The sequence below is a fragment of the Argopecten irradians genome, chromosome 16 (genome assembly GCF_041381155.1).
Source record: "Argopecten irradians isolate NY chromosome 16, Ai_NY, whole genome shotgun sequence".
Lineage (NCBI taxonomy): Eukaryota > Metazoa > Mollusca > Bivalvia > Pectinida > Pectinidae > Argopecten > Argopecten irradians.
In genome coordinates this window covers 23,861,434-23,888,039 of record NC_091149.1, presented here as the reverse complement: position 1 = coordinate 23,888,039, position 26,606 = coordinate 23,861,434, and the positions used below count along the sequence as shown (strand labels likewise).

At 36.8% G+C, this 26,606-nt stretch overlaps 1 protein-coding gene across 2 annotated transcripts; it reads left to right on the top strand.

The window, feature by feature from the left end:
- The first annotated feature begins 1,941 nt into the window (after positions 1 to 1,941).
- LOC138310574 (D-galactoside-specific lectin-like) lies at positions 1,942 to 26,313 on the top strand. 2 transcript variants are annotated; one of them, XM_069251847.1, is made up of 3 exons: positions 1,957 to 3,010; positions 15,122 to 15,406; positions 25,371 to 26,313. In XM_069251847.1, the coding sequence occupies exons 1-3, from the start codon at positions 2,944 to 2,946 to the stop codon at positions 25,433 to 25,435; spliced, it is 417 nt and encodes a 138-aa protein (XP_069107948.1). In that variant the 5' UTR covers positions 1,957 to 2,943; the 3' UTR covers positions 25,436 to 26,313. The 2 variants fall into 2 exon arrangements, 1 of the variants encoding a protein (XP_069107948.1); XR_011206453.1 differs by lacking the exon at positions 15,122 to 15,406 and having other exon boundaries at positions 1,942 to 3,010.
- The last annotated feature ends 293 nt before the right edge of the window (positions 26,314 to 26,606 follow it).

Here is a 26,606-nt window from a genome sequence, read left to right as displayed (position 1 = left end):
TCATGTTTCTTTTGTATGAATTTATACATTTTTACATGTAAAATAACTGTTAGCCATTAAACTACGGAACTACCGATTTATTTAATATTGGTATCTTATAATAATAATTTTACAAGTTGAGTTAATTTACAAAACAGGTTTGTGAAAAAATCGTTTAAGAAACGAAAAATAAAAATACTTTCTCTCGTACGTTTATTATAATTATTTCAATTGTATCTTACAATTTTAGCTATCATTTATTATTATCAGCTGTAACAGGTTGAGAGTAATGTGTCGGGGTCGAACTCGTGGCCCCGGACTTACTGGTCCGCCGAAACTCGCGATCACCATATCGTGAAGTCAGGAGACGACCGTATCAAAGCTTTACAAGTTCTGATTTTATGTCGATAAATAAGTGTATATAAATTTGTATTTACATATAAGGCGTTACCTTTAATGTTATATATCGACATTGTACCCAACAAAGCGGAATACCTGCGTTTTTATTCTCTCTTGTGATGTAATTATAACCATTGTATCGGCTTACGTTGACCGACTATTGTGTATTGGCTATATATACAGTTGTGGCCTATACGACATATCACTTACTCATTTCGCATGTCATGGTAACAAAAAATTAAACGATAGAGGCGAAATAATCTGCAGGATGTTAAATAAACATCTAAAATAGTGAAGGTGTGATCAACAAATCAACAAGCAAAAATAATTATTTGCTCATTTCGTATGCCAAGGCTGTAGTCAGAACAGTGCGCGAACTTAAATTAAAAAAAATTCATGCTTTATTCAATATTAGTTTAAATGTATATAAGTGATATTTTCATTGGTAAAGCAATTTATTTAAACGGAACATTAATATCTGCTCAACTGTGCAATTATCGAAATTATGTATTGTTAAACAGTGATTTGATAACTTCAAATAGAAGGGACGTGTTGCCTAACCAGGTTCGTGAATGTTTAAAAGTCTGGCCTCTGATCTCGGGTAATACAAATGTTAACAAGTTAAGAATTCCGTAAATTAACCTACATATCAATATTTCTCGTTTGTAATAGAAATTATCACGGCGACACAGCCATGTGAAATGTTATTTAATTATCATACTAAATAATCGAATATCCTTACAGTGCTCAAGACCTTGTGTCAATCCCATCGAATGGAAATTTTCATTTAGTCCTAAGTACGACAGCGTACGACAGGTAAAGTTATGTAAGTAAACCTACATCATGTCACACCTAAATGTTTATGTAAGGATTGACAAAAGACAGAATACAAAAAACTTCATTCCTTAACCACGCTATCAATACGATCGTGTCTTTTCTAACAATAGCCGTTTACAGCAACACGGTACAAAATGTATTTACATTGCATAGTAACCATGTATGACGTAGTATTAAACCATGATACCATATAAGGACACCACGCTTTGTGATGAGACGTTTTCTGTCGCTCTTCGTCATGAACGCCTAACAGTAATTAATTACAATTATAAAGTTAGAATTATACATTCAATATCTGTCGCAGAGTCATCAATCTGCTGTAGGTTTGGGTAAAAAGATGATCATTTGGTATCGTCTCCTCGGTAAGGTACATGCAGCTGAACTATTGCAGTTCAAACGACTTCTTTCTAGACAGATGAGAATAGTAAGCCGGGTACGTAAATTTGTTCTACCCAGTAAGTATGCCGTATTAATCATCTTTAGTAGCAAACTTGTGTAATCCTATAGAGGTAGGCAGGCTATATAGCCTTGCTTTAAGCCCCAATGATATTATTGGTGATAGATGATTGTAACCCTATAGACAGGCTAGTAGCCCTGCTTAAGTCCCCATGAATATCATTAATAGATATGATATTTGAATATTCCCGCTAGGTCAACAGGAAGTGGGGTACCTGTTGAACCTTGACAGAATTTGTCATGTTAGCCGTATATATTGTGGATCGCGGGGCTGAGTTAAATTATAGTGTATTTTATAAGAGTACAAGTATTAGTTATTTAATAACAACCATGTATATATTTATTAGGCTGTGTTTAATTTCGTAGTGCTTTATTGTGGTGTATATAATGTTGCTTAGACCTAGTACCGATGTGTAGTATATTTAAAGGTCAGTAACGCGGAATTGTTTATTCATGCTTGCGATCAGAGTTAGGTTGTTGTTTTAAGGCATGGCCAAACTAGGTGTCCGAAATACCAGTAAATTGTTACGGCACCTACTTAGTAGCGACTACGTGGGATGTTCTGGAAAGCATGACAGGACATCGCACGGTCTATGCACGTGTTAAACCAGGTGACCAACTTATTAGTTAATTGTTACCGAATAGGTATGGGTATGGTAGGAACTATGTGGAATGTTCTGGAAGGAATGACAGGACATCACGTAGTCCACACACCTGTTTAACTGCGCAGTATAGTTTGTACAAAATGTGCATATTACAGGCGGTTCTGTCCAGCCTCAACCAAGTCCAGTCAGAAAATCAAAACATTTATATTTTGTTAAGCCTGCATCAGGCGCCGGTAAGGCTGTATTCTGAATTAAAATTAGTAAATTTTGACAGTTTATGATGAGCTGGGTAACCTTTGGGGGCAAGCATTGTCCCAACGGCACGTGCACCAGTCACGTACCCAATCATTATAAATAGAGGGCCGCAATAGACCCCAGTCAGACGGGAATCATATGGAAATTAGACGGGAATCAGACGGAGATTAGACTGAAGACTGAGACTGAGGTTTGAGACTGGGTACTTCCGCCTCACATACACTTTACATCTACCTACGTCACCGCCTCTTCTAGGACCACATATTAGAGAAAGAAAGAACTCTTGTCTACACTTCACATTGAATAAATAAGCCGTCAACAAGTTTCAACCCTACTCCTTGTCGTCATTTCAACCGACTCAGCCATCCATAGGACGACAAGGTGGGGTAAGGGGTTTGTTATTTGGTGCTGCATGACCAGGATCTTCAATATACAGAAGAAAAGAAAGAACCTGAAGACGAAGAAACAGACGGCTAAAGGTAAACGAAATTTCTCTACTTTGATTAGTACCTCTAGTAGCTGACCATTTTTAATGTTGTTTAGGTATTTAGTGGTATAATTTGGTTAGTTAGAAACCAGGTACTGTCATTATACATATTTTCAATTTAGATGTAGACATGGCCCAATTAACTGAGCGTATGGCAGGTCAAACACAGACAGAACAAAATCAAAATATGCCCCCAAATCAGAATAATGCTCAGGACGATAGTGAGGTAGCGTTCAGAAACATGGCACAATATTTTATGAACTTCTCTGTGGCTATGACAGCGCAGGGAGTTTTCCCAGGTCGTGAGGTCATTTGAGGGTGACCCCACTAAATTAAAGACCTGGATAAAAGAAATAGAAAAATACGCGAAATTAGTAGGGCTAGATGACAAGGCAATCCCTAGTATAGCGTATCAAACAAGTTTAGGTTCAGTTGGGGAATTTATCAAACGATATTTAGACGATTTAGAGAGAGATCTGTCTTGGGAGGACCTTAAGAAACTCCTCAAACAAAGATTCGCTGACATAACAGATTCGCATCAAGCTATGGCCTTATTACGTAAAACGACACAGAAACAGGACGAAAGCGTCCAGATATACGCTGAACGACTCCTGCAAGTAGCAGAAGACGCATATCCTGATGCCCAGGGCATTGTTTAAAGACAATTAGTTAACGCCTTTCGTGATGGGTTGCATTTCGACTATGTTAAGATGAAGGTTATGCGCGAGGACCCAGACACATTAGAGAGGGCGGTACATATAGCTATGCGCGAACAGAACCTTAGGAAAAGGTTCGATCTAAGACAAGACATGAATAATGACAATGACATGGTCTTAAGGCCAAGACAGGAACATATATATGACCCTCAGGTAGCCCCTACACAAGACACATACTTTAACCTTAGACATAACGAAACTAACACGAGGCGAGAAGTACCAATGGACATTGACCACACCAGACAGAGACAGTGTTATAAATGTAAACAAAACAATATCATAATACATAGACCACGCCCAGTACCTCACAGAAATAGTTTTAGGGAAACACAGAGGCAGACACCCCTTAATAGAGCCCCTTGAACTAGGTATTCAGACAATAGCAGATATCAGAATCAAACCCAAAATAGGTCGTATAGTACAGGTAACAGAGTGCAAAGTCAGAACCCCCCCATAAGTGCAGTCATTAGGTCGAAATAAACAAAGATCACAATTCAGATGTTTTCAATGTAATGAAGAAGGTAACATAAGAAAGAAATGTCCCCAATTAAATAGAAAAGGTAGGCCGTTAATCTAAAGACCTCGCTTCATAAGGAAACCGATGGGGCGAGGTTGAAAAGAAATAAGAAGCATGTGTCTAAGAAAATAGAAATATCAAGTAACAAGTACAACTGTGATAAAAATAGGTAAACAAAAATTAAGAGCTCTCTTAGACACAGGTACTGAGGTTTCCATAATCAGCAATAGTATTTTTAAGATGTTACCGAATAAACCAAGACTAAGAAAAGAAAGCATGACTCTCCAATCAGTCAGCAGTACACCGCTCAAGGTAATAGGTTCAGCAGACATTTCATTTCAAATAAGACATTTGACCTTAAGACATAAATTTTATGTTGTTGATGATATGAACAGAAACTGTATCCTTGGTTTTGATTTTCTTAAACAAAATGGCGTTAGAAGGTATTTGAACCTTGTATGTATGCGTATAGGTAAGACCTATGTTCAATTAGAGGAAGACATACATATTGCCTCAATAATAAGGACCACCCACAAGACATTGTTAAGACCGCAAACAGCAACGGTATGTCAGGTAAGACTCCCAAGAACTTTTAAGATACCAGGAGCAAAGCTCTAAGAGATATCACCAAATGACTCTTATATATGATGAACCTGGTTTGACCTTACAAAACGGTGTAACAAAGGTCACGAACCCTCGAAAGATACCTATCTTGATACTTAACCAAACAAACAGGACGATTAACCTAAAACGAGGAAGTGTAGTAGGCAAAGCACAGGCCTTAGAAGACAAAGACATTTCAAGTATAACTGCGACAAAAGACGATGACGAAGACGAAGAAAACTTTAAGGAAGTAGATGTACCAGACGGGCACAGTGCTGAGACACTAAAGATATTAAGAAGAAACAAGGATCTATTCGCCAAAAAGGATTCTCAGCTTGGACATACAAAAACAGTTAAGATGCATATAGAAACAGGAGATCACAAACCAATTAAGAACCGACCTTACAGGACACCCCTGAAGAAACGTCAAGTAGTGGACGAGGCTATAGACGAGATGTTAAAGGCAAAGGTCATAGATAGGTCTAGAAGTCCCTGGAGTTTTGGCTTAGTGGTAGTTGATAAGAAAGATGGAAGTAAGAGAATGTGTGTAGATTTTAGGAGTTTAGATAAGATTGTTACCCCGATGTCAGTACCCCTTCCTTTGATAGATGACATTTTGACCCTCCTAGGACACTCAAGACATTTCACTACATTGGATTTAAAAAGTGGATATTGGCAAGTAGAACACGACGAGGAAAGTAAACAAAAGACAGCTTTTGCCTGTCACAAAGGACTATTCCAATTCAACAGAATGCCTTTCGGACTAAGTAACGCCCCTGCTGTCTTCCAAGAATTGATGAATATTGTCTTACAAGGATGCGAACAATTCGCCACGGCTTACCTTGATGATGTCATGATTTGCAGTAAGACAGACGAAGAACACCTGAAACACTTACAGATAGTCTTCAACAAGTTAAGACAACATGGGCTCAAACTAAAGCTTAAGAAATGCACTTTCTTCAAGAAAGAGACGGAATATCTTGGCTTTATGGTTTTTTTTTGTTTGTTTTTTTTTATTTGTATTTTTTTTTTGTGCTCAGATATTGGCTCATTACACCTGTATCTAATCTCATTCATATAGTCTTAGGCGTATATAAAACAAGTATTATATTTTCCGTTTTGACTCTTGGATTTAACACATTCATTTTCAATACAATTCATCTATTCCGTCATTACCAATTATGTCATTAATGAAGATTAGGTCTGATTCAATCCATGTATTGACGATAAGGGAACTTCCATTAATTTTGATGTATTTGTTTTCCCAAAATGACCTCTCTACAAATATCTCGATGATTATAATCAACGAGTGGTTTATTACTTTCCCTGAGTTTCAACCACGATTGCAACATATATTGATTTTAAAATTTTGGAACATCATTTTTTGGAAGATTGCGTATGTGTCCCGGAAACATTTGAAACAATATTCTGGTTCCACCTAGTTTGTCTAAATGATAATTTGGTATCACTTTCCAAGACAAATCTTCAGTAGATAATAAACTTTTCATCCATTTAAAACATCAGTATGGGATTCAACATCCCGAATAAATAGACCACACTATTTACATCACACTACGTTTAACACGCTCTGGTCCATCGTTCCAAATAAATCGATAAATCTTCCTTTCAATTTCCTTAATTTGAACGTTACTTATATATTGGCTTTATGATTACGGACAAATGTGTAAAGCCGGACCAAAAGAAAGTTGAAGCTATTAGGGCCTTACCAACCCCTACTTGGATGAGAGATGCGGTTACTACAGGAAGCACATTCCCAACTTCTCAAAAATAGCGGAATATCCTACAGAACTAACCAAGAAGTATTCTAGGTTCAAATGGACTGAAGAATGTCAGAAGTCATTTGACAATCTTAAAGACAGTCTTACAGTAGTACCTCTGCTAGCATACCCAGACCCAAGCCAACCATATGTGCTTTATACAGATGCATCAGACACATGCATAGGAGCTTGTCTTAAACAGAAGACAAAGGAAGGTGAAGAAATGCCACTTTATTACTTGTCACATAAACTTAGCCCAACACAGCGTAAGTGGTCTGTTATAGAGAAGGAAGCATTTGCTTTGGTATATGCTCTTCAGAAGCTTAATAACTACTTACACAACAGTTCCTTTGTAATAAGAACGGACCATCGCCCGCTTTCTTACATATTCTCAGACAAGAAGACATTGAATAAGAAACTCTCCTTATGGTCCCTTACTGTAGCGTCTTATAATTGTAAGGTAGAATATATTGAAGGTAGATTTAATTGTTGCGCGGACTTATTATCGAGATTACCAACAGATACAGCAGAAGAAGCTGAGGATAAGCAAGGAGAAACACAGGAAACTAAAGACATCCATGATGTCTTGGACGTAGATGACAGAGCCTTAGAGATTGGAGCTCTCAACTCTAACAAATTTAAGCCAAGAGACTTTGTCAGTAGTACAGTTGATACTCCAGACGATATTGTTAAACCTCATATGGATCTCCCTAAAGACATAGACATAAGAAAAACGCAAGACAATGACGAAGTCATATCAAAGCTGAGACTTAGACTTTGTAATGGACAAGCAACCAAGAGTGAGGAGGAGCGCTTCTTGGTTGTAGATAACTTAGTGTATTATTTGTCAAACGCGATATCAGATGACCCGGTCTTGAGACTTTACATTCCGAAGGAATGGTGATAAGACAGTATCATGATTTCCTAGGTCATATTGCAGTTGACAAAACATATGACGTAATAAGAAAGAAGTCTTAGTTTCCTTTGTTATACAATAAGGTTCACCAACACATTGAAAAGTGTGTGACTTGTCAGACAAGAAGTCACAGTAACCCTCATCCTCCTCTTCAAGACAGCCAGATACCCCCATACCCTTTTGCTAAGGTAGCAATGGATTTGTCAGGCCCTTATCCCCAGACATTATCAGGAAACAAATACATCGTGTCGTTCATAGATGTTTACTCTGGCTTTCCGGAAGCATTTCCAGTCCCTGACAAATCAGCAGCAAACATTGTACATCTTATCTTGGAAGAACTATTCCCAAGATATGGTAGCGTATTAGAACTGTTTACAGATAACGGTTCAGAGAATATCGCTAGATCAGTAAAGGAGACACTAGAAGCATTGAATATCCACTATGTTACCACTTCTTATTATTGCCCCCAGTCAAATGGAAAGGTGGAGAGATTTCAGAGAACGATGGTAGACATTTTTGCCAAGAAGATCAAAGAAAACGTTAACACGTGGGATCTTTTCTTGAACAAAGTCTTGGCCGCAGTAAGATTTCATACCAGTGAGGTGACAAAAGCTATCACCTTTTTTCCAGCTTTATAACCGCGATGTAGTACTCCCCTTGGACACAATCTTAATGCCAAGACGACGGTATGCCGGTGAAGAGTTACACAAGATTGCCTTAGAGCAGCAACATAAGTTCTTTGTTCTAGTGCATAGACACATGAAATAAGCGAAGAAGAAACAGAAGAAACTCGCTGATAGGAACTGTAAAGATGAGGATCTTAAGACAGGATATCCAGTTTACATAAGAAACCATAAGCGTACCTCAAAACTGGACAATAAATGGACACCTTGCTATAGGATTATAGATCAAACTGGACCAGTAAGTTTTAAGGTAAGCAACCAGCTTACAGGTGAAGTCACGAAGACACACGCGAGGCATTTACGATTAGCAAATGTTGATAAATGGGAGTTGCCCAAAGATAATATAGGTCGACCTTTAAGGAAATCGACATATGTAGTTCCCCCTGAGAGTAGTTCAGAGGAGGAAACATCCTTAAAAATCCTTGTGTCATAATATATAGAACACAAGAAAGGTCAGATTCGGACTCTGAGGATGATATTCCGTTAATGGAGCTAAGAAAAAGGCTCCGGACCAGAGAATTGGACAAAGCTAGTCCTATTGATTCAGATGATGAACTTATACCCTTATCACAATTGAAAGGTAAGTTAAAAGAAAACAATAACGCTGACACTCAGACAGGTGACGATGATGATGATTTTGTAGATGCGTCTGAGACTGGTTGTACTACTGATGACATGGATATTGATGCGGTAAATAAATTAGCAAATGAAGCTACGCCCCAAATCTCCACCGCAGTAGATAAACCATGTAAAGATGATAGACTCCACAATAGAAAAGATGAAGATTCTAAGAAAGTTAAGAGAGATATATCAAGAGACTCTGAGGACAATTCAGAGCTATTTAAAAAATGTCTGCAATATTTTCTTCGTGATCAATAACGAGATTCATTAGTGAATCGTTTCTTATCGTTTCAGAAAACGAAATATAAGGTTCCGTAAAAAAACCTTATAGCTTGTAGCTTTTGTTCTTAATCTAAATCCTTACGAGGAAGTTAAATAATAGTCTGTCAGAAATAAACAAAAGAGTCAATAAAACACCATGAAACATCTAGGACGAGATTAGGTCTGAATAACAACCTTATAATACTGAACCATGAAGTTGAAAATTTAAGAAATACACAAGCCTCAAGAACCATGCAAAGACACAAAAGTAACCAATCCACAGAAGACATGACAGCCTTAGAAGAATTGACGACTACATACATCAAGGAACTCATCCACCAGGAACAAGAAAACACAGAAAAACCTAAACTGATGTCAGGAAATTACCTTGAAGGCGTTCACCTCGCCGAGGCAGATGTAACTGCCCCATCAGGAAGTGGAGGAATTGAATCGGGTAAACAAGACTGCCTTACAACCCGAGTACGAAGTGTAATATACCCAGACTTGAAAAAAAAGCTCAGTCTTCCATAGACAGATATAAAGTAACGTCTTGGTCGTAACAAGACAATGTCTAAATGTGGAGAAGGAAATGATAATGACCCGATGAAACATTATGCCATGATATTTAACGTCTTGATGATTAAAGAGACTTACGAGACAAAGATACACAAATAATGTCTCGGTTATTACAAGACAATAAGGAAACGTCTTGGTGTTAACAAGACCATCTCTTGTCTGGATATTAACTTTAATTAACTAAAAAAATCACAATGTCTTAATGCGGATAAGACAAAATTCGACCTCTTCAAGAACCGTGGTGGATGACGGACCTAAGAACATAAAGAAGCTCTGGATATAACTAAATAAGCAGCAAATGTGGAATTTTATATATGAGCAGCCATATTATTACGAAGGATTTTTAACAATGAAGTTACCATGGAACTGTGTGACTGTTAAATAGGTTCAAACTAAAATGGACGTGACTGTGAAATAATATTACTGATTTTCAACGACGTAGTTACCATGGAACTGTGTGACTGTTAAATATGTTCGAACTACAATGGAAGTGACTGTGAAATATATTCGAACTACAATGGAAGTGACTGTGAAATATGTTCGAACTACAATGGAAGTGACTGTGAAATATGTTTGAACTACAATGGACGGATTGTGAAATATAATTACTGGCCAATTTTAAGATATTGTGACCATAGAACTGTGACTGTATACTAAAGAGATGTTTAAAGTATAACGTCCAAGATAATTACAATATGTGTACGTACATATTGTGCATTAAGGTAAAGAGTTGGAACGTTTAAAAGGATAACTTCGCAATAATTAAAAAATATACTGCATGACGCATGCGAATGAAAGATGGTTGAAAGGAGAAATGAATGAAATGACCGTTAGTTACTATTTAGGATTTTTTTAAAGGAGGCGGTGGTAAATTGAAATGTTAATAATACTTGATACTTTGCGTTAAGAAATATGTAAGCCATTCTGAGAAATGCCTTACATATTGTCTTGTCTTAAGAAAGGGCCGATTGTAACCCTGTAGAGGTAGGCAGGCTAGTAGCCTTGCTTAAAGCCCCAATGATATTATTGGTGATAGATGATTGTAACCCTATAGAGATAGACAGGCTAGTAGCCCTGCTTAAGTCCCCATGAATATCATTAATATATATGATATTTGAATATTCCCGCTAGGTAAACAGGAAGTGGGGTACCTGTTGAACCTTGACAGAATTTGTCATGTTAGCCGTGTATAATTGTGGATCGCGGGGCTAAGTTAAATTATAGTGTATTTTATAGGAGTACTAGTATTAGTTATTTGATAACAACCATGTATATATTTATTAGGCTGTGTTTAATTTCATAGTGCTTTATTGTGGTGTATATAATGTTGCTTAGACCTAGTACCGATGTGTAGTATATTTAAAGGTCAGTAACGCGGAATTGTTTACTCATGCTTGCAGTCAGTGTTAGGTTATTGTTTTAAGGCATGGCCAAACTAGGTGACCGAAATATCAGTAAATTGTTACGGCACCTACTTAGTAGCAACTACGTGGTATGTTCTGGAAAGCATGACAGGACATCGCACGGTCTATGCACGTGTTAAACTAGGTGACCAACTTATTAGTTAATTGTTACCGAATAGGTATGGGTATGGTAGGGACTACGTGGATTGTTCTGGAAGGAATGACAGGACATCACGTAGTCCACACACCTGTTTAACTGCGCAGTATAGTTTGTGCAAAATGTGCATATTACAGGCGGTTCTGTCCAGCCTCAACCAAGTCCAGTCAGAAAATCAAAACATTTATATTTTGTTCAGCCTGCATCAGGCGCCGGTAAGGCTGTATTCTGAATTAAAATTAGTAAATTTTGACAGTTTATGATGAGCTGGGTAACCTTTGGGGCAAGCATTGTCCCAACGGCACGTGCACCAGTCACGTACCCAATCATTATAAATAGAGGGCCGCAATAGGCCCCAGTCAGACGGGAATCATACGGAAGACTGAAGGCTGAGACTGAGGTTTGAGACTGGGTACTTCCGCCTCACATACACTTTACATCTACCTACGTCACCGCCTCCTCTAGGGCCACATATTAGAGAGAGAAAGAGAGAACTCTTGTCTACACTTCACATTGAATAAATAAGCCGTCAACAAGCTTCAACCCTACTCCTTGTCGTCATTTCAACCGACACAGCCATCCATAGGACGACACTTGTAGCTGAACTATTGTAGTTCAAACAACTTCTTTCTAGACAGATGAGAATAGTAAGCCGGGTACGTAACTTTGTTCTACCCAGTAAGTACGCCGTATTAATCATCTTTAGTAGCAAACTTGTCTGTGTGTTTTGTAGATTAAATTAACATCGTATGAACAACCAGGGTTATTTAATGACGGCCTTCTATGTATGCGGTGTGATGCATGAATGAAGTGTGTGTTGTGTATTTTGGAGCACTGTTCGTGTTGTATCTTCTTGTATAGTGGAACTATTTTTTTATTGTGCTAAATTACTGGAGCATGTCTCCCAAACATGCATAGTTGGTGGCACGTGGTATTTATTTCCCACCAAACCTCATTTTTGTAAGCTGACCTGGTCTATATCTCATGCCGCTGTATAGTCTATGTGATAAAGACGAGGTAGTATAACAAACGTGTCATTGTTGAAGTAAGAGTATACGTAACTTAAGATTGTTTGTCTAAGTTCCGTGATCTTGGTCTTTCTCACACCAATGACAAGCAAAGGTGGTCAATACGATACTTAGATTATCTGCAATACGAAATGGCCGACATCCCACCCAGTACACACCCGAATGATGGCGTAGGTTAGTATTTCTGTATTATTATACTTTTCTTGTTTTGTAGCTATTAACAAAGTTATAAACTTTGTGGTTAATGTATAACACCAACACAATCTATTTCACATCTCAGCGTGATCCCAGGTTTTAATTAAGTCCGCAAATAAGTGGAACGACTGGTTTGCAAGGATACCGGGATATGCTTCAGTACTATCAAAATCGTTATAGTTCTACGATCACGCAACTTCTTCTCGTTCGCCCGATACATTCCTCAAAAACTATTGAACGGATCTTAAAGAAACTTTGCACAAATATTCATCGTGGCTAGAATTATGTGTCGTCATGAAAACGACATATTGGCTTATGATCGGTTGAAATTTATGCGATTTTAGTGGAAACAGTTGTATAGGGGTTTAAAAGGTTACTGAATATATTGATGATATCTCATTTGAAAACCTCTGTTGCTATAATAGCAAGGAGTTTGCTTCAAACTTGTCGAAAATACACATATCGTATTTCAATGAAATAAAATGGTATATAAGGGTTTTAAGGAACACCGATGCAAAAGTACGACTATAGGGGCGTTTAAGGGACATATGTACAAGATACAAAACACATGACTGTGTATTTAACGTTGCATATTTAATAACAAAACAGCATTAGCTCTGTAGAGCTATTTTTGCGACAAATTATGTGATCTTAACATATAAGTATTTGTTAACAACATATAAGTATTTGTTAACAACGGTATTGCTTTTAGAAGAGTTCCCTAACTCGCACCTTGATAAATTTATAATAAAAAGCAGAATAAGCTATTTAAATGACATGAAATCATTTTTACAACTGTTAATGTATACACGAACAAAATTTACGTGATGTAGTGAGTATACTTACTCTCGCATAACTGAATCATGAATGAAATGTTACTGTCAAGAATCTTATATTCCATGTGTCTCTGTGTCTTTTACCTTTTAAATATTGTAGAGGAGTGTACGGCTGATCGATGAATTTTAATTTTACGTTTTTGTACATTAGCACGTAGTGTTAATAATAGATTGATGTCGAAGCATTTTATTCCCACCATCAATAATACAACACACGGTCGTACACAATCAAAATAGACTTATCTAAACTGTATAGATCACACTATATATATTCACATGTACAATAAATGCACAGCGTTATTTCACAGAGCATTTCTATCTTTACAAATACAGGAATGTCGTAGGATCTAAATTAAGTGCCAACCTTCATTGTGACTCTCGGTATACCTGGCAAAACTATGACAGTAACTTTTAGAGAAGTGTTATTTGTTTGAAACAAAGTTCATTATACGTCATACAAATGTTGGAGTCATGTATTAACATGTTCATTGTTTAATCATACTATTGTTGTTTTTCATTGACACCTGACAAATAAACGTGCACTGCGAGATTAAAAAGTGTATGGTCTTTGACTTCCTTTCTTTTTGTCATAGAAAAAAAAACCCATTTAAAATATGTTTTAGAGATGTGATATTTGTTTGAAACCAAGTTCATTATTAAATTTAACATTTAAAGAAATCCAAACAATATGTCAATGTACTCTTAATTCCCATTTTCAAGTCACAGCTAACATACAATGCATATATCACACTGGTAAATGTTTTAGCGTGGGCTATCGCATCAAAGCCGGGCGCTCGTTTTTCAAACTCAGAGCTGTACACAAAAATGGAGGCGAAAGCAATGGTGAGTAAACGAAATGTCCTATGTTACGCGATGCATGCATTTGCTGAAGTCGGGAATGCTTTTACGGAGTGTCCGACGTGTCAATGCATATATTCGTGTCTATAGATCTTATGTAGATGTCCAAACAAACAAATATACCCAGAAAACAATAACGCGGATCTGCTACTGGGCTGCAAAATCATCGATTTTTGCTTCTTAGAGACTCTTCCAGTCATGCATTTGTAATTAAAAAAAAATAAAATAAATAAGATGAATTTTTTTTTCAAAAATTGTTTCTGAGACATTCCCCAGTTATGACGGTGTCGTATCCAAGAAAGTGGCAGCCATTTTTCTTTTGCTCTGCATAGTTACCTTCAGTGGTCAACCTCCTATAAAAAGCACTGGACTTGTCACACGTGCGTCATTCTAAACATAGATTATTGTACATGCGCCAATATTGCAAATAACAATGTCAAAATAAACATAAACACTGCACTCACCTTAACTTGCATTGTCAGCTTTAATGTGAAATATTCTTTCGAACTATTTTCTTGCATTTCGTGTTGAGCATGAAAAAGAAAAATTATATCAACGTCAAAATGTCTTTTAACGTGAAAACGAAAAATTAGATCATTGTGAAAATGTTATTGGGCTATGAAAACAAGAAATTAAGTCAGCGTGAAAATGTTGTTGAGCATAAAAACGAGAAATTAACTCACAAGGCAAATGTTGATCATGACGACGAGACATTAACTCACCGTGAAAATGTCGTTGATCATAAAAACGAGACATTAACTCTCCACGAAAATGTCGTTGAGCATAAAAACGAGAAATTAACTCACCGTGAAAATGTTGTTGAGCATAAAAAGGGGAAATTAACTCACCATGTAAATATAATGAAGCATGACAACGAGATATTAACTGGACGCGAATAGAAGTTTGTTTACATTACGTGAAACTAAATGTAGATATGCTTTTTTTCTTATTTCAGGATTTCAGGTCTTGTATGTCTGTAGCAGTAGAGAAAAGACACTAAGTTGTGATACAGGGATATTAATACACGGTGCTAGATTCGACCAATTTGATCTGGTAGCGTGTCCACACAGTCAGATATACATGGTTGGATGTGGTGTAGATGTAGAGGAAGACGTCTGCTCAAAATGTCACGGCCAAACAACATGTCGACTGTTGGCTTCCAAATTTGTGTATGGAAACCCCTGTGTGGGGACATCTAAATACCTGGAGGTCAACTATACCTGTGCTCAGCATCCCTATGGTATGTTGTTGTAGTAAACCCGGAAATGATGAATTTAAAATAAAGATCATTTTTCGATGGTCATTAGGACTAACCGATATCTGTGTTTAGTATATTGATGGAGGAAGACCGGGTTCTGTCCCCTGACCGAGAACACAATTGGCTAGTTTATTAAAGTTTTAAACTGATAGTTTCTTCCCTGCTTACCGAAATAACTATTTTTAAAAAATACTCTGAACATTGATTGGGATACTGAAGTTGATTAGTTTGAATTTGCATTGTAATGACCAGGTTATATCTCATTATTTCGTCAGGCTGTTATCGTTTGGACAAATTATATCTATTTTAATGGGCTGTTGACAACAATGTATCATTCAATGCCTTCTTGAGACGTCATTGTATACAAATATTTAAAGCGTAACCTTTCAATTATGAATAATCTCCTCCGTTTACGCAGCGTTCTTGTATGTTGTCAGCATTCCTTTTATTAGTGTGCTTGTTTTGTGTCTATGGCGGTATATTTATATGGTTTTTCTCCTTTTTGTATGTTTTTTAGTGTCTATGGTGGTATATTTATATGGTTTTTCTCCTTTTTGTATGTTTTTTAGTGTCTATGGCGGTATATTTATATGGTTTTTCTCCTTTTTGTATGTTTTTTAGTGTCTATGGCGGTATATTTATATGGTTTTTCTCCTTTTTGTATGTTTTTTAGTGTCTATGGTGGTATATTTATATGGTTTTTCTCCTTTTTGTATGGTTTTTAGTGTCTATGGTGGTATATTTATATGGTTTTTCTCCTTTTTGTATGGTTTTTTAGTGTCTATGGTGGTATATTTATATGGTTTTTCTACTTTTTGTATGGTTTTGTAGTGTCTATGGTGGTATATTTATATGGATTTTCTCCTTTTTGCATGTTTTTTTTTAGTGTCTATGGTGGTATATTTATATGGTTTTTCTCCTTTTTGTATGGTTTTGTAGTGTCTATGGTGGTATATCTATATGGATTTTCTCCTTTTTGCATGTTTTTTCAGTGTCTATGGTGGTATATTTATATGGTTTTTCTCCTTTTTGTATGGTTTTTTTTAGTGTCTTTGGCGGTATATTTGTATGGTTTTTCTCCTTTTTGTAATTTTTTAGTGTCTATGGCGGTATATTTATATGGTTTTTCTTTCTCCTTTTTATAATATTATGGTTTTTTGGTGTCTATGGCGGTATATTTATATAGTTTTTCTTTCTCCTTTTTATAATATTATGGTTTTTTGGTGTCTATGGCGGTATATTTTATATGGTTTTTCTCCTTTTTGCATGTTTTTTTTTAGTGTCTATGGCGGTATATTCATATGGTTTTTCTCCTTTTTGTATGGTTTTTTAGTGTCTATGGTGGTATATTTATATGGATTTTCTCCTTTTTGCATGGTCTTTTTTAGTGTCTATGGTGGTATATTTATATGGTTTTTCTACTTTTTGTATGGTTTTGTAGTGTCTATGGTGGTATATCTATATGGATTTTCTCCTTTTTGCATGTTTTTTTTTAGTGTCTATGGTGGTATATTTATATGGTTTTTCTCCTTTTTGTATGGTTTTTTATTGTCTATGGTGGTATATTTATATGGTTTTTCTCCTTTTTGTATGGTTTTTTTAGTGTCTTTGGCGGTATATTTGTATGGTTTTTCTCCTTTTTGTAATTTTTTAGTGTCTATGGCGGTATATTTATATGGTTTTTTTCTTCCTTTTTATAATATTATGGTTTTTTTGGTGTCTATGGCGGTATATTTATATAGTTTTTCTTTCTCCTTTTTATAATATTATGGTTTTTTGGTGTCTATGGCGGTATATTTATATAGTTTTTCTTTCTCCTTTTTATAATATTATGGTTTTTTTGGTGTCTATGGCGGTATATTTATATGTTTTTTCTCCGTTGATACTCAAACGGAATGTGCTATCGAGTGCAGTGTGACCTTATGCATATATTTCTCCTACAACACCTTCACACGGGAGTGTAGGTTGTATGGAACAGAGATTTGTCATCATGACGACGGCGAGACATCATTTGACGTCAAAGTTTTCACCAAAATCAAACATCCTGATAGTTGCAGAATTTCAGACCACTTAAACTCCTAACATGTCTATTTCAGGTCAGTGCACTATTTTCTAGAGAATGATTAGTGCCTAAGCCGATGGAAGGTCACTATCCCATCTCTAGACATCTCACAACGCTGTTTCATTCGCACATTATTGAAACGTGCTGATGCCCGGGCCCGAACCAACGGAGCGGTTACAAATCAAAGACTATGATACACAGTAACGACACGCATCCGCACAGACACAAAAATTAGCTGATGGATTATGCGGCTAAAATGCCCATATCCATGTCATATCGTCACATTATCACTATCTGGTATCCTCACTTACAACTGTCCCTGTTGTTGTTATAGAGTTGCCGCCTCATGACTACAACACCACTTATCACCAACTAATACCAGAAACATTGTGCGTGTACAGGATGCCAGGCCCGTTCGCTGCCATCAAATGAAACGTGCCGAGGCCAGGGCCCGAACCAACGGAGCGGTCACCCGTCCAATATTACAATTAATACCCATGTTGGTAGCCAATAAGAGTCCAGTAATATTTTACGTGATGTACCAATGCCTCATAGTATTGTGGAGGGGTGAAATGGTGCCCATCACGATAACTAGATCGAGTTTCCTTGATTTCCTACTATCGACACAGGGATACTATTACACGTGCTGTGATGAATTTGTACAGCTACATTGTAAAACTCAGTGCTAAGACCCATTAAACGGTATGTAATACCTGGACTGCAACTTGATTGGCACGAAAACACTGTACAAGGGGTAATATTCAATGGAAACTATTCTGTCAGACAAAGCTATACAAGGGGTAAAATTAAGATTCCATGGAAACTGTTCTGTCAGATAAAGCTATACAAGGGGTAAAATTAAGATTCCATGGAAACTGTTCTGTCAGATAACAGATAAAGCTATACAAGGGGTAAAATTAAGATTCCATGGAAACTGTTCTGTCAGATAAAGCTATACAAGGGGTAAAATTAAGATTCCATGGAAACTGTTCTGTCAGATAAAGCTATACAAGGGGTAAAATTAAGATTCCATGGAAACTGTTCTGTCAGATAAAGCTATACAAGGGGTAAAATTAAGATTCCATGGAAACTGTTCTGTCAGATAAAGCTATACAAGGGGAAAAATTCCATGGAAACTGTTCTGTCAGACAAAGCTATATAAGGGGTTAAATTCCATGGACACTATTCTGTCAGACAAAGCTATTCATGGAGTAAGATTCCATGGAAACTGTTCTGTCAGACAAAGCTATACAAAGAGTAAGATTCCATGGAAACTATTCTGTCAGACAAAGCTATATAAGGGGTAAAATTCCATGGAAACTCTTCTGTCAGACAAAGCTATACATGGAGTAAGATTCCATGGAAACTGTTCTGTTAGACAAAGCTATACAAGGGGTAAAATTCCATGGAAACTCTTCTGTCAGACAACGCTATACATGGAGTAAGATTCCATGGAAACTGTTCTGTTAGACAAAGCTATATAAGGAGTAAAATTCCATGGAAACTACTCTGTCAGACAAAGCTATACATGGAGTAAGATTCCATGGAAACTGTTCTGTTAGACAAAGCTATACAAAGAGTAAGATTCCATGGAAACTGTTCTGTCAGACAAAGCTATATAAGGAGTAAAATTCCATGGAAACTGTTCTGTCAGACAAAGCTATACATGGAGTAAGATTCCATGGAAACTGTTCTGTCAGACAAAGCTATACATGGAGTAAGATTCCATGGAAACTGTTTTGTCAGACAAAGCTATACATACAGTTAGATTCCATGAAAACTGTTCTGTCAGACAAAGCTATATAAGGAGTAAGATTCCATGGAAACTGTTCTCTCAGACAAAGCTATATATAGAGTAAGATTCCATGGAAACTGTTCTGTTAGACAAAGCTATACATGGAGTAAGATTCCTTGGAAACTGTTTTGTCAGACAATGCTATACATGGAGTAAGATTCCATGGAAACTGTTCTCTCAGACAAAGCTATATATAGAGTAAGATTCCATGGAAACTGTTCTGTCAGACAAAGCTATATAAGGAGTAAGATTCCATGGAAACTGTTCTGTCAGACAAAGCTATATAAGGAGTAAGATTCCATGGAAACTGTTCTGTTAGACAAAGCTATACATGGAGTAAGATTCCATGGAAACTGTTCTGTCAGACAAAGCTATACATGGAGTAAGATTCCATGGAAACTGTTCTGTCAGACAAAGCTATACATGGAGTAAGATTCCATGGAAACTGTTCTATCAGACAAATTTGTATAACATCTTTTGAAACTGTTAAAGCATGTAACTAATGAGGACTTAATAAGAATGATCATCAAACCATCACAATGTGTTCACTGAGAAATACTGACGTACAGAATAATATTACTTTGGTGAGCAGTTACATCTTATAACAGAAAAAAACAACTATAGACCAGACAGGTGGACAGAAAAATTTCCTGTTCACCCCTACCTCGGAAAGTTGGGGGATATGTAATTATGTATAGTGGTATTTTGTCATTGAAGATCAATCTATAACAGGGAATGAATAAAAAGCTTAAAATGAAGAGATACCTCTTCATTAGATAAAGAAAGTTTGTTCAAGGATGCGCTCTATGATTTCTAGAGGATAAACTAGAGAAAATGGTCAAAACTAACCAGAAACCCATATTTTCATAATTCATGTTTCTACATAACCATCATATCTATTACCATATCCAATGATTGCCTTGATATTCGAAATTCAATTCTTTGATAACTTAGAAAATGTTTGCAAATTGAACAGATTTGGTGCCAAAAAGGGCACCAATCGTACCTAGTCGTTTCTATAATCTCTTTAAAATGCTGCAACTTGTAATTACCATTTGCAATCATGCTTAGAACATTTCACAACGAATTAATCATTTTTGTATAATTAGGGTATTGCCAAAATTACAGGACGTAAATACCAAACCAGAAAATGTTGTCTTACTCATCAATTAGGCATTAGAAAATAGGAATAAATCCTCGATACCAATGTTCTTTGCTAGGTTTACACTATGTTCCCGGCAGATACGGCAGCCCCGTTTCAGACCACCGTGGACAAAACGTGGTGACCGCGAGACTAATAAAATCTGTTACCTGTAAGTGAACGAGATCGGGTTATCTCAGTCGAGGGCTAAGATTTTGTAACATAATCCCAACCGAGGCGTTAGCCGAGGTTGGGATGTTACAAAATCTTAACCCGAGACTGAGATAACCCAATCTCGATCACTTAAAGGTAATAGATTTTTTTTCTCGCGCCTCTAAGATATAACAAAACCCATCTATATAAGCGTTCGGAGTGTAAAACTATCCCGTCATGGGCCTCCTGGTTCAAAGTCGATTAACCATTACATCTGCGCTTCGATTTCAGTCATTCCGCATAAAACTATAGTTCGGTTATATCAAAGACAAACGATGATCAATCGGTACATACTGTTTAATAATTAAAAACAACAACTAAACAATGCATGGTAAATCACTGAATGCACATATTTCTAATAATATTGATTATCTGACGCTAGTGACGTCACCGGTTCGAGAGTTTGACGTCACATGCGCGGACTGTTACATGAATGGCGTAAAATTCCGCCAAAATTCGCGTAAAGGTACCAGACAGATCGGACGAGATAGAAAAATCTAGCACCGGCTATCATGTGAGATTTCCCTGTCCGAGGTGCGAGAAAACGTGAGACAACGCAGAAGGACGTGATAGACAAACGTGAGCGGTCATGATTACCGTTGATGCCGTGCCAGATTTTTAAACTGTCAAAAAATTTGCCACGGCAGTCACGGTACAAATGGTGAACCCCACAGGACGTAATAAAACGGCATTGACGTAACAAAACGTAACAGTGCGTACGAGGCCGTAACAAAACTTCCAGACGGTCCGTGGTGGAACGGGCAGCAAGCACGTTCCCAGGAATCTCACGGCGATTTCAAGTTTTGTGACGTTCTGTTGCGTTTTTTCCACGTTTTGCCAAGGTTGATGCAGATTGACTGCACGTTTTGTGCCGGTTTGTCAAGGTTTGTCAAGGTTTTGACGGCAAGCCAAGGTGTATGCCGTTTTGATGCGTTCTGTCAAGGCACATCACGGCTTGTAGCGGTGGAAAGCCCGACGTAATACGACGTGTTACGTCCTATTACGGTCTTACGTTGCAAGCATTATATGATAGAGTATCATTGCCTTGCCTGGTGCATTTTGCTACTTTTTGGAATTATTTGTTTTAATAGATAGAAATAGTCATTATCAAACACATTTAAACCATCAAATTATACGAAACCTATTATTGTAAAAGGCAGATTTAGTGATAACAATTACAGAAAAAAATACGTAGAAACACTTGGCTATAATAATTATATATTTCTTTTAACACATTTTGTAACGAAACGTGTTTGAAATGACATTTTCGGCAATAAATATTGTTTCATTTGCTCCAAAAAGCCCGTAATCAAGCTTTCATCCTTAGTAAGCCTTGGTGGACCGTGAAAAACGTATCGGAGCTTGATCAAAACATGTAAAACGTAGCAGACCTCATCAGATCGTAACAGGGCTAGAGAGAACGTAGTGTTATCCTTGATAGACCGTGCTAAAGCCGTAGTGTACCTTTAACCTCCGGGAACACCACTTTCCCTGTATCCACGGTCCACCACGTAATCCGTAAAAGACCGTGCCAAAACTTCACAAGACCTAGCTCAACTTGAATACAGAGACAAAAATAGCCAAAATTCCACGGCACACCCACGTTTCGGGAAAACGGGGCTACCGTGGTCGCCGGGAACATAGTGTAAACCTAGCATACGTTACTCTAATGTCAAGGATAACGTCGTTTTGACAGCATTTTGCAAGACATGTGTCTTTTAACACAAAAGTTGCTAAGATTATATATATCATTGTGTTAAACTGTTTCAACGAAGAAAACTAAATTTATGATTGCAGGCTTTTTGCAAATGAAATCTTGGTGCTAAACAAATTACTACACTTTAAAAGTATAACATAATTTATGGGATACCCTGTATCATGATAAAGGGGATCTCTGTTGGGACCAACATTGACCCTTATTGCACTACTCCTTTCCTTTAGATTGTACAGGTTTGATAACTTGTCAGGAATCACCGTTATCCTATTGTTCTCCAAACCCAACACCTCTATCAAATGGAGGTCATAGAGATCATCGGGAATGGCATTGCTTTTGCTATTGTTAATGTTAATATAGTTAGATTCTTGAGATCGTCGATTTCCGGTTGTATACCCTTTAGTCTGTGGTTAAGTCATGGCTAACTACGTACAGGTTTTTGACGCCGTCACCATAAAATTATTTGACATTGTCTATGTTTTACATGGGATCTACTTTCGGCCATATGTTGAAATCGAAACTCATTTTCATTTCATTTCAAATACAATATGCATAATTTTTTAGTATGAATTGTCATCAGGCTGATGTGATAACATTTGTTTGACTATGACTACAGTATTCAATCCCTATTTTACTTGCCTTGTGTACGACGTATAGTATTTCAAAACTAACATTGTGTACGGATTATAGCAAAGTAGGACATCGGAAGAGTTACCTCCCTTCCGAAAAAGTAAGACACACGTTCGGTGATACTTGTCATCGTATGTTAATGAAGTTGAACCACTGTCATGCAGCACATTTTTTTATAAAAGGGAAATGATACGGAAAGAGGGGATGGTGGGTAGGATATCAGGTAGAAACCCACATCAGGCATCTCCAATTTGTCTCTGATAAAGTCAATGTACAAATTAAAGTACCGGTATCCTAATATCCGTGAAAACTACTCTGGTTGTCATTGCACTGTTACTGTAATAGCTGGAGTTTCTAGTAATATGCGGTTTATGAGTTGTAAATACGTTCAACTACTATGCAATGTATCCAAGTATAAAAGATAATGGTTTAGATAGAGGATAAAACCTTGACAGAACAGTTCAATGGCAACTTTCTGAAGTAACAAAATAGGAGATACAAGTGAGTCAAATAATTTCAATTGTTAATCTATCAATAATGGGATGTTTCTAATTTCTTTGCCTGGTCAGCTAACTTGCTAACAGCTAATGGTGGAAAGCTCCCCGACTCAAAACGTCTACCCATCAAGCTTTACTATTCATTTTGCAATATTAAAGAAATTTATCTTGTAATAATATATTCAGGTAAATAAGATGAAAAAAAAACATGAGATATCACATGACTTCTTAATTTTACCTATTTATTTAAATGGATTTTTCATCTGCTATAAAAATGACCATCTTGTTACAATTTTATGTAATTGTCACTCCTGTAACAGACGTTTGGTATTGATTTATGAGTTGTAAATACGTTCAACTACTATGCAAGGTAGCCAAGTATAAAAGATAATGGTTTAGATAGAGGATAAAACCTTGAAAGAACAGTTCAATGGCAACTTTCTGAAGTATAAGTCTTGTAAAATTCACTCGGAAGGCTCAACACAGTATATATAAATAATTTATGAAATAAGGCACACTGCTTAGAATTCTAAATGTAATTAAATAAACCTATAAAAAGCTTAACTATATATATATATATATTGTACTAGAAATGTGTTTTTATAGCCTAAAGGTAGGCGGGTTAGAAATTTGGAGTTTAAGGCTTTCCACCCCTCGTATAGAGTACCGTGTAGAGTATGATTTTTATCGTTTTTTAATCTAGACCTCTAAAACAATGGTCTTAGGGCACTCTAGTGGGTCCATGATTATATAAATTGTAACTAATTCTGAGATTCATGTGAGTGATATATCCAGAGAAATGATGAACCATATTTAGTCTATAGTTCGTGCATATGTTACTATAAATATGACTGTGATTGTCACTATTCCTGTGCGAACGAGGGTTTGAATTTTTAACTGGGTGCTGACGCCATGCCTTGTTAGTTTGGTTTTGAAGCAGTTCACATATGTAGAGTTGACTGTCCCTCCTGGCGAGGAATTTCAACAATTCTGTTAACAGGAGCAGACGATTTAGTATTTTTCTTTAGTTACAAAAGTTACTTACTTGAGACCATTACCCACCATTGAAAAGTTTGAGCTTCTAATTTTACTTCACGTTAAAAATATAAAAAAATAATTAATTGCACCCCGAAAAAATTAATTATATAATATATATACACGATTAAACACCAATTATTGTTCAAATGTTGAATATCATTTATGCTCTGTCGGCGGTGGAGCATCTTTAAAGAAAAAGTGTTGTTCGTTGTAATCGTTGTGGTTTTTTTAACAAGTTTTTCTGGAGTGCCCCGTTGTTCTCCTTTGACCTGTTTCCAGGAAAAGTTTGTCAATATCTAGGATATCCATTCCGTTCAAAGTTTTGAATGTTCACATACTATATGTTATTACATTTAAAGTACAATATATATATATTGTCTGTGTTTCTTTAAACGACATTCACTTTCATGAAAATTGAAAGTGAAGCGATATGGAACTAGTCAACTGCCTTCTGGTAGAAAAACAACAAAAAATCATCCCCGCACACCACAGACTCTCCGCCATCTTGATCGAAGCGTAACCACAGGCGTTTGGCTCTATAGACATTTTTTTCTCTACATATTTCTAATACTGTGTCATTGAAAATGTCTCTAGAGTCAAACGCCTGTGGCGTAACATTATAATGACGCCAAGCAATAGTACTCATGTATGTAGTCAAAAAGAATCCAGTAATATTTCACGTGATGTACCAATGCCTCATAATATCGTCGAGGGATGGAATAGTCTCCATCACGATAATTAGATTTAGTTTCCTTGGTGTCCTATCAACACCGGGATACTATCACACGTGCTGTGACGAATGTTTACAGCTCCATGTTGCCTTTGTTGTTGTAGATTTGTCCCTTCTATTTAACAGGTGGTGCCTTGATCAACAACAGCGGAACTCACTGCTGGGGCACATTAGACCTGGTGGTATGGTGATTGTCTAGACTGTAACCTGAAATAACTATCAAAGGAGTAAGATGATGTCTACTACAAAGGAACTCACTGCTGGGGCACATTAGACCTGGTGGTATGGTGATTGTCTAGACTGTAACCTGAAATAACTATCAAAGGAGTAAGATGATGTCTACTACAAAGGAACTCACTGCTGGGGCACATTAGACCTGGTGGTAGGGTGATTGTCTAGACTGTAACCTGAAATAACTATCAAAGGAGTAAGATGATGTCTACTACAAAGGAACTCACTGCTGGGGCACATTAGACCTGGTGGTATGGTGATTGTCTAGACTGTAACCTGAAATAACTATCAAAGGAGTAAGATGATGTCTACTACAACGGAACTCACTGCTGGGGCACATTAGAACTATTGGCATGTGAATGTCTGGACTGCAACCTAATCGGCACAAAAAAACACCATTTATCACATAATCCACCTGATTACCAGTGTTTTCGCGCGTGTAATATTTTTGCGTATGTCACTAGTGTAATATGATCTGGAGCGAATTTCGTTGGCTGAAAATTCATTGTGACGTCAGACAGAAACAATAAAATGACGTCAGGATAAATGACGTAACGTCAGGATAAATGACGTAACGTCATGATTATAATGACGGCGGGACAAAATGCCGGCCTCTGCTGGATTTTCGTAATACAATTACAACAAATTCTTTTTATGTAGGTATTTGTAGTAATGTGATAAAAAGTATCTTAAATTCAAAGCATGTAACTATTGAAGAATTAACAAGAGGCCCAAGAGGCATTGACGGTCACCTGAGTGCTGATACAGAAAGAGCATTGCGAACATGGTTCAAATCTGTAAAAAGTCTTTGCGAATTAGAATAAACTTTAAAGTTGAACCTTCGTATTAGAATTTTTTTTGTTTTTTTTTGTTTTGTTTTTCATTTTGATAGTTAGTGTGTTATGTTACCAAACATTTTGCTTAAAATTCCAATTTGTTTTGCCAACGTTAAGCAACAAAACCAAACTAGAAGTCACTGTGTTTTATGAATTTCGCTTTTTAATCTATGAAGATTATTTGGTTCCACCAAACCTGTGAATTCAGAAGATTTTTGAAATTTTAGCCATTTGGACCCATTTTAACCCCGCCCCTCAGGGGCTGTTCACCATTTGCCCACTTTTTAGAAAAACA